This window comes from Cibotium barometz, chromosome 21 (assembly GCF_041138505.1).
Source record: "Cibotium barometz isolate CiBa-2024 chromosome 21, ASM4113850v1, whole genome shotgun sequence".
In the NCBI taxonomy this organism is placed as follows: domain Eukaryota; kingdom Viridiplantae; phylum Streptophyta; class Polypodiopsida; order Cyatheales; family Cibotiaceae; genus Cibotium; species Cibotium barometz.
In genome coordinates this window covers 46,033,297-46,046,322 of record NC_141066.1, presented here as the reverse complement: position 1 = coordinate 46,046,322, position 13,026 = coordinate 46,033,297, and the positions used below count along the sequence as shown (strand labels likewise).

Genomic DNA, 13,026 nt, shown 5'->3' with positions numbered 1-13,026 from the left:
GCGACTCTTCTTTGATGGGAACAAGGACGAGTAGGGCCAATGCACATGGACAAAGTGTCGCCTCTTGCTCCTCGGAGTCCACGGGCTCTTCCAACTTATTTGAAGGTGGTGTTGGCACAAGGGTCGATGTACTCTCCATTCTTGCTTGAGCTTTGGAGTTGACATTGGAGACATGGCTTGGGGTCTCCACACCCAACTAACAATAAGTAAACTTGATTACCCATGCTAATGAGACCAAGCATAATGTAAGCTTGCCTCAAGCACAATTGGCTAAACCTTAATGGATTAATCACCAAGATTAACACAAGCTTGAGAATCATAAACACTACTCAGTGTAAGCAATGCAAGAGCCAATCTTCCACAAAGGGTTACTAAGCACGCATTACCCCGAGGTATAACCAACCCAATGGCTGTCTAATACGAGGTGTTTCTTACAAAGAGCTAGATGGTTGTTATATAGTGAGGAGAAAGCGGCACGTAGATAATGCTATTACAAACCCCACCACAAGCTCTCTTATCACTTCATCCATACAAACCAACCTTGGATTATTTGCATAGACCATGGTTAGCTAGTCCTTGATCTATACCTACCTAAGATCGAAACCACTTCCACTAAGGTCCATACGCAGCAACAAGCCGTGGCCTCCGTTTCTTTTCGCAGTTCTGTACTGTTATTCTAAGTAGAAAAGATTCATCAATGGAAGAAGTGCTGCAATAACCCAGAACAAGAAATTTATACCTATATACACAAAGAAAACATGTCTATTCTATTGAGGTAGTAAAACCACCCAAAAAATCTAGAAGTCATTCAAGCAGGATAAGTGCATGAGTAACCTTTATATACCAAAAAAAAATTCTTTGGGGTATTGGAGCAACGGATACCACATAGCTCTTTCATTCAAAGAGCTGCATATAGACTTCCACAAACCACCTTGAATTTCTATTTGGAATATGTAAGTTTGGACAGATAAACTTGCCCTAGATTTCATGCCAGTTCTTACTAAAGAACTCCCAACATTTTCCATCCTCACACAATATGACCACATTATTGGCAAAAACAATCAGTGAAATCCACTGACAAACTGTCCTAGTTAAAATGGTTATTTGTGTGAGGCAGCTATCAAAACAAAAACATGTGTTTGCTGCCGTGCTCGCGATGATTCATATAACTATCTGTTCTTAGTCAGGATGAATGCTATGAGTTCAAATTGTGATACAACATTAAAATTTTGAGTACTCTTGTACCATTATATTGTGATGTATTTTTGCATGGCTCCGCCTAATGAGCCAGAATTCCAACCATGATATCTTTCTTGAACGCGCTGACATAGTCTTTCCTGCATGAGTTTTGTTCCAGTTCCATTTGTTACACACAGAATTCCATACCATTGTAGTTTCGATTTTTAAAAAATTATTGATCAAACTCTTGATTTGTAAGAAGTGCATGTTCTTTTAAAATTGTGCAAAAGAGACGTAAAATCGGGCTATTAATAACAAGTATCCATACGTTCAAAAAAGTCCCGATTTAGAAAAAGACCACATGAAGAAAAATAAAATGAAGCTTTGGAGAGGCTTACGGAGAGTGCGAAAGAAATTATTAATGGTCGAACTAACCAAAATCATTTTTGCCAAAGCCAAAGCCAATGATACCCAATGTGTCACTACACTTTCTTCTTTCTTTTCTCTTTGTCTTTTTGAGGAAGGCTTGAAATTAACAGGAAATGGATATTATTTACACACTACAACTCACACACCACCACCGGTAATTTGTACAAGGGTGCACATCCACCGTAGTCAGCGAGGATTGAACCCAGGACATCTGGGATAACACTCGTCCTCTTGTACCAACTGAGCTATACTGCGGTGGTTGCATGGCCTCACTTTTCCAAAAAGTCTGGAGTTTGAAAAAGTGCCGAAAGTTAGATTGACCCTTTACCTGCCTTTAAATGGGCTGGTTGGCTGGTAGGACCTAGACTGCCAACAATTGGTTGTGGGTCCTCGACTTCATAAAATGCACAAAGTGCTGTCCACACTACGACAGGCTATGGACGCCTGGCTGCCCCTTGTCTAGGTGCCCAAAATGCTTCCCGTTCTTTCCATACTCACCTTCAGACCTTGCCCTTCCCCAAAACCGATGCCGCCGCCGCCACGGGAGCACCTAGTGGGGGTTTGGACCCAGGACCTCCCGGTCCCAAGACAAACACTTCACCACTTGAGCTTTCCTTTTAGGCGGTTCCAGTTGAGCATGTCTGTATGCATCCAGGTTAAGGCATGCACGTGACAAAAGGTGTGCAGTTAGGTAGATCGCGATCAGTGTCTCTACACACCACCTATTGCAAAAAAATTGTTGAAAGTGCTAAAATTTGAAAGGTTAAGGAAATGAAATGCAGCCACAATTGGCATGGTTGATTCGCAGACCCTTGAGCCTTGTAGGTTACTAGGAGGGCTAGCAGATGGTGCATGACTTGGGTGGGATTGCAGGTACTCCTACGTTGATTTGCAGATCCCTTGAGCCTTGTAAGTTACTGGGAGGGCTAGAAGATGGTCCATGACTTAGGTGGGATTGCGGGTACTCCTAAGATAAACCCGCAGGTCTTGTGCATTGATGTTGATGCAATCCAAGCAACAAAGGGAAGTCCTCGTCTGTTGCATCTTCAAGGCAAGGATTGAAAGAATTGTCATCTAGCCACCATATGAATAGGACAATCCTGTAGTGGATTCCCCGATCATGTTGTACTGCTACAATCAAGTCCTTATGCAATCATGGCCTTCATTACAGGGACGGTCCTTATGCAATCATGGCCTTCATTACAGGGACGGATAGAGTGGTTTGATGACAACAACCATATTTCTTACCTCGAAGATGGAATATATAAGTACTTGTTGCTTCCTTGTTTGGAATGTGCCTTGTAGGTTATCCTAAGCAGACTTTGTGCTCACAAGTCATGCACCATCTCCTTGCCTTCTAGATTATCCTTGGGAGAATTTGTCACCATTTGGCTGCCCAAGTGGCTCTCCCCTATTTCGTGCCAAGTTACAGGAGACCAGGGAGCTTCGTGTCCCCCGTACTGAGGCCAAGACTCATGTCACCCGTAGTGTGGCCAGGACGTGGATCCCAATTTTAGGCTTTCCATTGAGCCAGTTCCATGCTCTGGAAGACTTGCTATCTACAAGGTTCCACGAATGGGAGATGTATCCATTGCATAATGCATGTGCATGCATCTCTGCTTGCTTGAAACTGATTTTGCATGACTTGTTTTCGTGTGACTGCCTTCTATGACGTGTCTAGTTATAGGTACGGGATGCCCACCCGTGAACCGTGCGAATGCCTTGTATTCTGATATCGTTTTTGGCATGTGAATAGGTGGTAAGTATTAATCTGAACCTTTGTTTATTATTATTAAGGTTTTATAACCTTAGTGTCAGAATACGCAGCGGAGATGATGACCAGATCTGGGAACACGAGAGCAAAACGCAATGCAGAAAAATAACAGCACAAGAGATAGAGTGGTAGAGGCGTGTAACTCTGTTCTATATACACAAGAAGATCCCGGGAATGATACAAAAATGACAAGGGGGCTGGGGGCCATTTTATATGGCCCCCCATCAGCAGTCGGCCTGCTGTAGGGCAGCCGATAGGACACATAAAATCCCCACGACTGAAAATACTCAGTCGGCCAGCAGCAAAGGGGGTCGGCCAGCATCAGGGAAGTCCACGACCCATGCAAATCAGTCAGCCACCTCCAGAGACTCCACAGATGCAGTCGGCCAGGTTCAAGGTCCTCCTGCCACTACAAGAGTGCCTCCCATGCCACAGAAAAATAGGGAAAAATGGGGGAAAAATACGGAGAGTGGGGAAAAATGAGAAAACACCTCATAAGGGCGGGCACACCCACAACAAAGGCCCTGGTGTATAAAAATAGACAAGAGATGACTTCTAACACTTAGCTGTTCCCACTCATTAAAGTTGGACACCAACCACTAGCCAGTGCCCGGGGCCCAAGGGACCCATGTATGGGCAGCCCAACCTCTGGGCACCCTTTTGACCATGCAAACCCACGTGTGTGGGCACTAAAAGCAGGTGCCCACCATTGTTTGAGGTCATTGTGCCAAGGGGTTGCACCCCTTCCACCTGAAGCCCACCAACCTCTCCCATCGACCCTATCCTTCCTCTTAGGTATCAAGTTGGCTCCTTCCTCTTAGGTATCAAGTTGGCACACCTCTCTAATTGGTCTCTCCTCCTCATGCAAGTCGAATTTACAGAAAGAAAGAAAAGCTGCTGACCTGCACATTGCTGCCGTACCAGTGCTCATTGTACCTGCACTGACTGCCGTACCTGCTGTTGCACTGGCTGCTGTACTTTGCTGTACCGATAGTAATACTTACTGTACCTGCATTGACAGCCATACCTGTACTTTAGCTGTTGTACCCTAACTGTACTAGTTGCTGTGCTATACCCTAACCGTGCTTGCTACTGTGCTGTATCCGGCTGCCCTTCTGTACGTACCTGTACCTGCTGTGCGCTCCTGCTCCAGCAACCGTACCCTCTGCAAGTACTTGTAGGACTTGCTTCTGTACCATCTGCTAAACCCGACTGCAGTACCGGTTACACCACTTGTACCGGCTGTACACACTGGTATCTACAGAATATCCCACTATACCCACTGTACCAATTGTACTTGTGGTGAATCATCTCCGAGAGCACCTGTTTACCTGCTATTGGTTAAATGTCCTCATACCTGTTCATGTACTTGTACCCATTCGTGTACCTTTACCTGCTCATGTACTTGTACCTGGAAGGCCTGAACCACGAGCGAGCCAAGCTCTAGTACGAGAGGCTTTCCTCCAGGTGTATGAGACTGGAGGCCAGGCTACTTTGACTCTTTCGACGAGTCCTGCATCAACAGTCCACTCCGACACACTATTGTTTGGGTAACTTGTCTTCATATTTGCATTGCATTGGATTATCTCGTTGGGAATCCCTTGGAACTTTGTACACAGATTAAGTACTCCAATATTCAGTATATGAGGGGGGGGGGGGGGGGGGGGGGGTCAGCCCGTAGCGGCCCCAATGGTGTACCATGCAATGCTTTCCTTTTGCAATTTGTCTTGTGTAGTGATGTATCTTTCGGTTATCTTGTGCATTTGTCATTAGTACATTTTAAGAGTTGACAAGCATTTTGTTCACGAGACGGTGCCCAAGGACATTCACGCCTAACCGGTGTAGTTCGAGTGGTATTAGAGCATGGTTGTTTCTCTCTTTTCAGTGGGAAACGGTCGTTTGGACATTGGGCTCCCCATGAACAATTGTCATACACTATGGACAGCCATGCACACATTAAGCAAGGGCCTAGATCACATGGCCAGCCAAGTGGTACACATGCTTCAGATGCTTTGGGTAACAGGCATATGTATACAAGTTATGTAGAGAAGCAAACACATGTGGGTCAGCACTCTCAAAGCACACAAGGGATGCATGAAGATGACCCAAATGTGTTGCAGGCTGAGATGGAACATTTAAAGAGGCAATTGAATACCAAGGAGGAAGAGCTGAAAATGTTCCATGAGAACCTGCAAGTTCATAAGCTTATGGAGACCACAAAGGCTGAAAATGTTTCATAAGAACCCGCAGGTTCATAAGCTTATGGAGGCCACAAAGCCCGAGTCTATGATTGCACACATCAATTTTACCCAAAAATTGGCAAACCCCCAATTTCTCCATGTAGGCCCAAATGGTGCTCGTAGGCCTGGGCAACGCTTCACCAGTGCTCGTAGGTGACATGGTTGAAAGAGCGAAAGACTGTTGCTGCTGAAGCTGACGAGCAGCGGGTTTGTCAACAGAAGACAAGCGGTGCTCAGAGCTCAAGCAGGAGCATTACTGCGCAGGCCTGAAGGAGGCAGCTCACAAAAAATAACGCACAAACAAGATGGGACAAGGGAAACAACCAGCACTAATACCAAATGAAGGAACAGGCTGCCGAGGTTTAGGGATAGGGAAAAGACAGCTATGGAGGGTGGTACTCCATCTCGACTAGAGAGAGAGAGAGAGAGAGGGAGGCTAGATTGCATAACTCAATAAAGCATCGATTAGATGTTATAAAGCTTACACCAAGTACATGGCCTTTCGTAGGTTTAGAACCTCATCTTTCAACTCACATATATCACTCGCATATAAGCACATGACACATGGCATACACGTATCTTATCCACAGTCATAAGGGGTATTCACACACACATACATGAATAAGGCTACACACACATACATATAGGGTGGACACACATACATACGAGCACATAACCCTTTGGGAGCAGTACACACACGGACACAAGTGGGTACACATGAATACATAAACACGGGTACATACAAGAAGCTCCAAATACACAACATGTGATCATGCAAATCAATGAGGTTGCTTCCCGGCTTGCATTGCGTAGTCATTGGAGGATTCACAATGCCTTTCATGTGAGTCTATTGTGGAAGTATGTGGGGCCAAAGCCAAAAGAGACACCAAAGGTTGATGAGCTTGCTAGTAAGCTTTCCAGGCGATACCTTTTAAAGTTCAAGAACTACTTACCTATCGACACAAAATGGGTTGAAGAAGACTACTTCAAAGATTACCCACAGCTTCTTCAGGTGTATTTGGAGGCTTTTCAGTTGAGGACAACTGTTTGGAGGCTAGGGGGATGCCACCATTTGGCTGCCTAAGCGGCTCTCTTCGGATTCGTGCCAAGGTACGGGAGGTCAAGGAGCTTAGTGTCACCCATACCAAGGCCACGATTCGTGTCCCCTACGGGAGCCCATGACTCATGGCACTCGTAGTGTGGCCAAGACGTGGAACACACTGTTAGGGATCCAAGTTTTAGGCTTTTGAGCCAATTCGGTGCTCGAGAAGAAGTGCTATCTACAAGTTACAAGAACAAGAGATATATCCATTGCATAATGCATGCGCACACATCTGCCCACCCGTGAACCATGCGAATGCCCTTTATTCTGACATGGTTTGTGGCATGTGAACAGGTGGTAAGCACTAATCTAAACCTTTGTTTATTATTATTAAGGTTTTATAACCTTAGTTGTTCCCACTCATTAAATTACCGACCACTAGCCAATGCCCGGGACCCAAGGGATCCATGTATGGGCAGCATCCTTTGGGCACCCTTTTGAGCAAGTAAACCCACATTAGTGCATGGGCACTAAAAGGAGGTGCCCACCACTGTTTGAGGTCACATGACCCTATCCACCTCAAGCTCACCAACCTCTCCCATTGACCCTATCCTTCCTCTCAGGTACCAAATCGGCGCACCTCTCTAGTTGGTCTCTCCTCCCCATGCAAATCAACTACTGCAAAGTTTACAAAAAGAAAGAAAAGTTGCCAACTTGCACATTGTTGTCGTACCAATACTCGTTATTAGAAACTTAGTGTAGCTCCCACGACCATCTGAGACCGTCAAGACCCTCAATTGGCCCTACAACTCGAGAACAGTATGTCTAATGCAGTCACATAGCCCGCACAAGCATGCTCCCTGCTTGGTAGAGTGTCAAGTCTACATAAGTTGTCTCCTAACCATATGGCCGCACTTGGCCACCATCCCAGTGTCTAAACTGGGAACTGCGGGGTGCTTGGGTGCTCACCGCAACGGCTGCTCATAAAGGGAGCCTTAGAAAATAGAGCACATACGTCACCCGCAGAAACAACTGCTGCTCTTTCAACACTTTATTTCAAAATATCTATGTTGTCTGTTGTTCAGCAGCACACTGTCCAGCAGCATATACAGCCCTTAACACATGTACATATGAGGTCACACAAGCTGTCTACAGCAGGCTGAACTTAACACACCCATTCGTGGTGCCACATGGAAGGAAAACAGCACGTTAAACCTTGTCTTGTGTGCTTTTTTGTCTTACTGATTATTGCTGCACTTTTCCCTCTTGGAAGAGCATCGTTTTCTTCCCAAGCCACTGCAACACTACACCCGTGCCATTCTGGGAAGCTTCTCCACCTACGCCAGCTCATCTGGCCGCCCAGCCTACTCCCGCAAGCATCTCCATCCACGCGACGCTGTGGTCTTCTCCAACTAGTAGTGCTTCTAGGTTTGGTGCATTCATGACAACTTAAGATCGGCTTGATGGTCCCAACTACTCATTATGCAGCTTCATGGTGAAGAGTCTGCTGATTGCCAAGGGGCTATGGGCGATTGTCACGCGTCAAGAGCTCATCCTGTAACACCAACTCCTGGCACCTCCTCGGCAGCATCAAGGGAGACTCAAACTGTGGCACAAGTTGTCAAGCATTGCAGCACCACCTCCTAGATCCATTGAAGATCAAAGACGGTGGGATGCCCATGATGCTCAAGCAATGGCCATGATTGCTCTTTTAGTCAAGTAATCAATTGTACCTTACATCCGATCCTGCAGTTCTGCAAAGGCTACCTGGGTGGTCCTCGAACCATGTTCCAGTCCCGCAATGAAGCACGAGTCATGTACCTAATGCGGGAGCTGGACAATTTGCCCATGAACGAGGGTGATTCCATTGCATATCATCTTACCAAGGTAAGAGACGTAAAAGCATAGATAAATATAGATGAGGTAGTTGATACCCGAAAGTCAGTCACCACCATTCTTAACTTCTTACCTCTAAATCCTATCAGAGTTTCCATACTTCTCTAAATCTCTCTATGAGAGGAGGAGGCAATCCTATATCCTTTTGAGGAGCTGGTTGGATTACTTCTCCAAGAGCAGGTTATGCAAGCACAGGAGACCAAGCCTACAATGGACTTGTCACAAGGTGACACCAAGAAGACGAAAGGAAAGTGTCATTACTACCACAAGCCAGGGCACTACATCGAAGAGTGTCGAAAGAGGCTTGCAAAGCTGAAAGCTAATGAAGACTCGACAAACTCCACTTCTTCTACCTCCAAGAACAAGAAGCATCAATCAAAAGAAAAAGTAAACCTAGTCCAGGATGACTGGGCTTTCTAGCCACATTATCACTACACGAGGGAATGTTAAATATTAATAGTAATTAATGTGGGAATAAACAAGTGCTAGGTGGTTGAGTAAACTAGCACTGAATGTAGGCCTTAAATAAAGCAGTTCCAATGTGTGTGAACAACCGCTAGAGTGTATATGTCTCTTGTGTGGGAACCTCCTCTTGAAAGGCATATGTGGTGGCATCATATTTAGCATGTGTGGCGCCATCATACTTAGCATATGTGGTGGCATATGTCACATGTGGAAGATCTAGGAGTCTTCTTTCAGCCCTAAACACCTATCTCGGAACAACCTAATGCAAAACGCAAGCAAGAGATGGAGAGAAGAGAGAGAGATAGCTGAGTTTTAGTATATTCATATAGTACAAACGGATGTAGAATTCTTGCAAGCTATGGGCTGCCTTGAAAAGGTGAAAATCACCTAACTAATCCCTAATCTATTGACTCAGCCCATAAAGGACTGAATGCCTACAATGAGCTATGCACCCGCCTTAAATAGGCCTTGGGATCATGTGTGGACTGGCCAACCTGCTGTCAGTCAGGCCCCTGGACCCATAAATCCCCTTTGCCGCAGCCGACACAAGAACAATCCCTTAAACTATTGGCCAACAGCCTCCTGGTCCTTCCACCACATCTTCCCTGCCAATAAAGTTGTAGAAGCTCCTAAATCAAGTCCTGAATCTGTTCTTTATCTGTTGCCCCTTCAAGGAATAGCCCTAGGAATGAGCATGCACATGTCTTGCACATGACATCCCCCTCTACTAAACTTGATGACGAGCTTCCAACTTCTGACCCTAGATGACTGTCATCATCCCCTTGTCTCCTCATGGATTCCCAAATGTGTTATCCTTCCCTTCCTGGCAACCTTTTCACTGAAAACCCTGCCCGGTCTCCAAATCCACTCCCTTGTCCCCTTTCCTTCTTGCCCTATCCCTAAACACTTTCTTTGGTATTTTTTTCCTGAGTATTGAATCTGGCACTTACTCCACCCCTTGGAGGATAATCATCCCTTGAATCTGTTGCCTGAAAGCCTTTCTTGGTATGCCCCAAGTGGCATCCACTGCCATTCCCCTTGGGTCTTGTGGAACACCAACCAACCTCCTTGGAACCTCTTCCATGTCTTGCGTTACTCTCCTTGGAGTATGCACCTTCATCTAGGACGGAATCAGTGTTTAGCCTTGCTAAGTTTGATGCTCTAATACCAATGTTACATGCGGAAGCTTTGGGATACTTCTTTCAGCCCTAAACATTTGTCTTGGAACAACCTAATGCAAACGCAAGCAAGAGATGGAGAGAGTCCTTCCACCACATCTTCCCTACCAATAAAGCTGCAGAAGCTCCTAAATCTAGTTTTAAATCTGTTCTTTATTTGTTACCCCTTCAAGGAATAGCCCTGGGAATGAGCATGCACATGACAACATCATATCTAGCATATGCTTTAGAATATGTAATGAGGTCTCTCCTATAAAAAGGACCTATTTCTATAATGAATTCATGCTTTCAACTACTCTTGTACTCCCTCAATCCCTTGCTTTGTGCTGATCATCATCTCTCTCTCCTCCCCACGAGCTGTGTGGTTGCACTCTAGGCATTTGTCAACAAGTGTGGCAAGTGGTCAATTCCTTATCTGGAGTGGATCGTTGTTCCAAAATGAGAAGGTTTACATTCAGGATGTCCAAATAGCTTTGTGTGCACATAGTTTGCTAGATTTCTGGAGTGGATCGTTGTTCCAAAATGAGAAGGTTTACATTCCGAACGTCCAAATAGCTTTGTGTGCACATAGTTTGCTTCGAGAAATCTAGCATTGTGAGGAGAGAATGCTTCATGCACCCTTGATCCTCCCTTTAAACGCCACCCCCTCCTATGTAACTTCCCTTTGGGAGCAGCGATGGAGGGAGGATCTCCCTCTTACCATTAGAATCATATACCTCATTAGAGGGATTGTATTTTTGTTTTAAAACGTTTACAAATGGAAGGATCTCCTTTTCTGGAAAAAAGAGAAAGCAACTATAATATATATGTAAATATTCTGATAGTAACAAGTACCTAAGGTAGCACACTACACACACATACAGTTAAGAAGCCAAAACAAAAAGAAATAAACCACTGCTTGTATTAATTACCTCACTGGATTATCATCTTGAGGGCGATTGTATGGAGTCCACACTGGCTCACCAACGAACAATCTCACAACCTGCCAACGTATAGTACATATTTATTTATACCCTACCTATGCAAATTCAATACCTTTATATGTGCACCGAACATTATGATGAAACTTAAGCAACTAAAGGAAGATGAAAAAGGAAGCATGTACCTTAATGTAGTTCTCTGTATCAAGTGTGAACCTGTGGTAAATACCAGCAGGGAGTACGATCATGTCTCCCTTCTTTGTCCATATACGAATCCACCGATCATCAAAGTCTCTCACATCAAAGTAACCTACAACAAACCCGCATTACTGATACCAAAATAAATTTTCTCTATGCCGTGGAGCAGGAGCGTGTGAATGCAAGCATGGGCACCCGTGCGCACACATGCATTATATGTATATATACGCATGCGTCTCTATGGAAATATATATATATATATATATTGTACGTGCGTACACACAGGTACGTACGTACATGCACGCACGTACACGACGTACATGCGTGCATGTACGTACCTGTACGTACCATAGTCACAGGGGACAGAAGGGACGGACGGTTGGAACGGAGGTGCACCGAGTCGGGACGGATCAGCAACGGGGACGGCAGGGGACGGTCGGACGTCCCCCTAGAGGCGTCCCTCAAGGATCGGGGAAGGGGACAGCGGCAGCAACGGGGATGGCACTGTGGGGGGGCGGCAAGGAGCTGTTGCGTGCCGTCCGATTGTTTTTTTTGGCCCGTTTCTAGCCGTTTGCCTTGGCCGTTTCTAGCCATTTATGGTTGTTTGGCTTGGCCGTTTGGGGATGCCTTGAGCCTTGAGGCTTGGCCTTTGAGGCTTGGGCCTTGGCCCTTGGCCCTCTCTTGCCTTGGCCTTTAGGCTTGGGGCGTTGGGCCTTGAGGCTTGGCCCATGCCTCTCTCTCTCTCTCTTGCCCTTGCCTCTCTCTCTTGCCTATCTAATATCTATATAAGAACAAGGCTACAAGCGCACACACCCCTTCAAGTTTTCAACTTTCAAGGCTTCAAGGCTTCAAACTTCACAGTTCAAGCAACTCTCAACTTTCAAACCTCAAGCCTCAAGCTACACTCTATGAGTGTATCTACTCTCTCTAGTCTCTCTCCCTCAAGCCTCATTTTGATGTACTTCCAAAGTAAAATAAGTGTAGAGTAGAAAAACTTTTTAAAAAAAGTATTTTTTGAGTGCCATTCCCTCCCCTGTCCCCATTCCCGTTCCCTACTTATGGCCGTCCCCTTGTCCCATCCCCGTCCCCCGTTACCGTCCCCCGTCCCTTGTGACTATGGTACGTACGTCGGGTCAGTAATACACCCATTCTTGTTTCGGTATATACGTACATATACGTACATACATATATATATACATATACATATATGTATATATATATAGTACATATATATGTATGTGTACATATATATGTATATATATATATATATATATATATATATATATATATATATATGTATGTATGTATGTATGTATGTATGTATGTATGTATGTATGTAGTACATATATATGTATATATATGTATATATATAGTACATATATATGTATATACATATGCATATATATATGTATAGATATATATATATATATAGTATATATGTATATATATATATACATATATATATGCATATGTATATACATATATATGTACTATATATATATATATGCATATGTATATATATATGTATAGGCGGCAATCTTTAGGTTACAATCGGCAAAGCAAGGTGCTGCATAGGGTGGCAACGACTGTACACTTGAAGGCGGCCGGCAGAAGAGTTACTGAAGTGACGCAGGCAGCACCAGCTGCCTGAGTCAGTCTTTACGCAGAGGCTGCTGGCAACTGATGCTGGGGCACTGCTGGCGGC

At 44.9% G+C, this 13,026-nt stretch overlaps 1 protein-coding gene and 1 long non-coding RNA gene across 3 annotated transcripts in view; both read right to left on the bottom strand.

The window, feature by feature from the left end:
* Positions 1-266: 266 nt before the first annotated feature.
* Positions 267-13,026, bottom strand: part of LOC147627231 (acireductone dioxygenase 3-like) — a 26,275-nt gene continuing 13,515 nt past the window's right edge. Inside the window, exons 5-7 of one of the 2 annotated variants that reach the window (XM_086815900.1) lie at positions 11,309-11,433; positions 11,115-11,185; positions 267-709 (exon numbers count right to left, since the gene is read on the bottom strand). In XM_086815900.1, coding sequence (XP_086672026.1) covers positions 613-709; positions 11,115-11,185; positions 11,309-11,433 — 293 coding nt within the window. In that variant the 3' untranslated portion in view covers positions 267-612. Of the gene's footprint in view, positions 710-918; positions 1,338-11,114; positions 11,186-11,308; positions 11,434-13,026 lie in introns of those variants that run through there. The other variant, XM_086815901.1, reaches the window with a different exon arrangement.
* Positions 1,595-11,106, bottom strand: LOC147627233 (uncharacterized). The gene is made up of 2 exons (XR_015268467.1): positions 4,508-11,106; positions 1,595-4,391 (listed from the first exon to the last, which is right to left on the bottom strand). It is a non-coding gene; the product is annotated as an uncharacterized LOC147627233 (long non-coding RNA).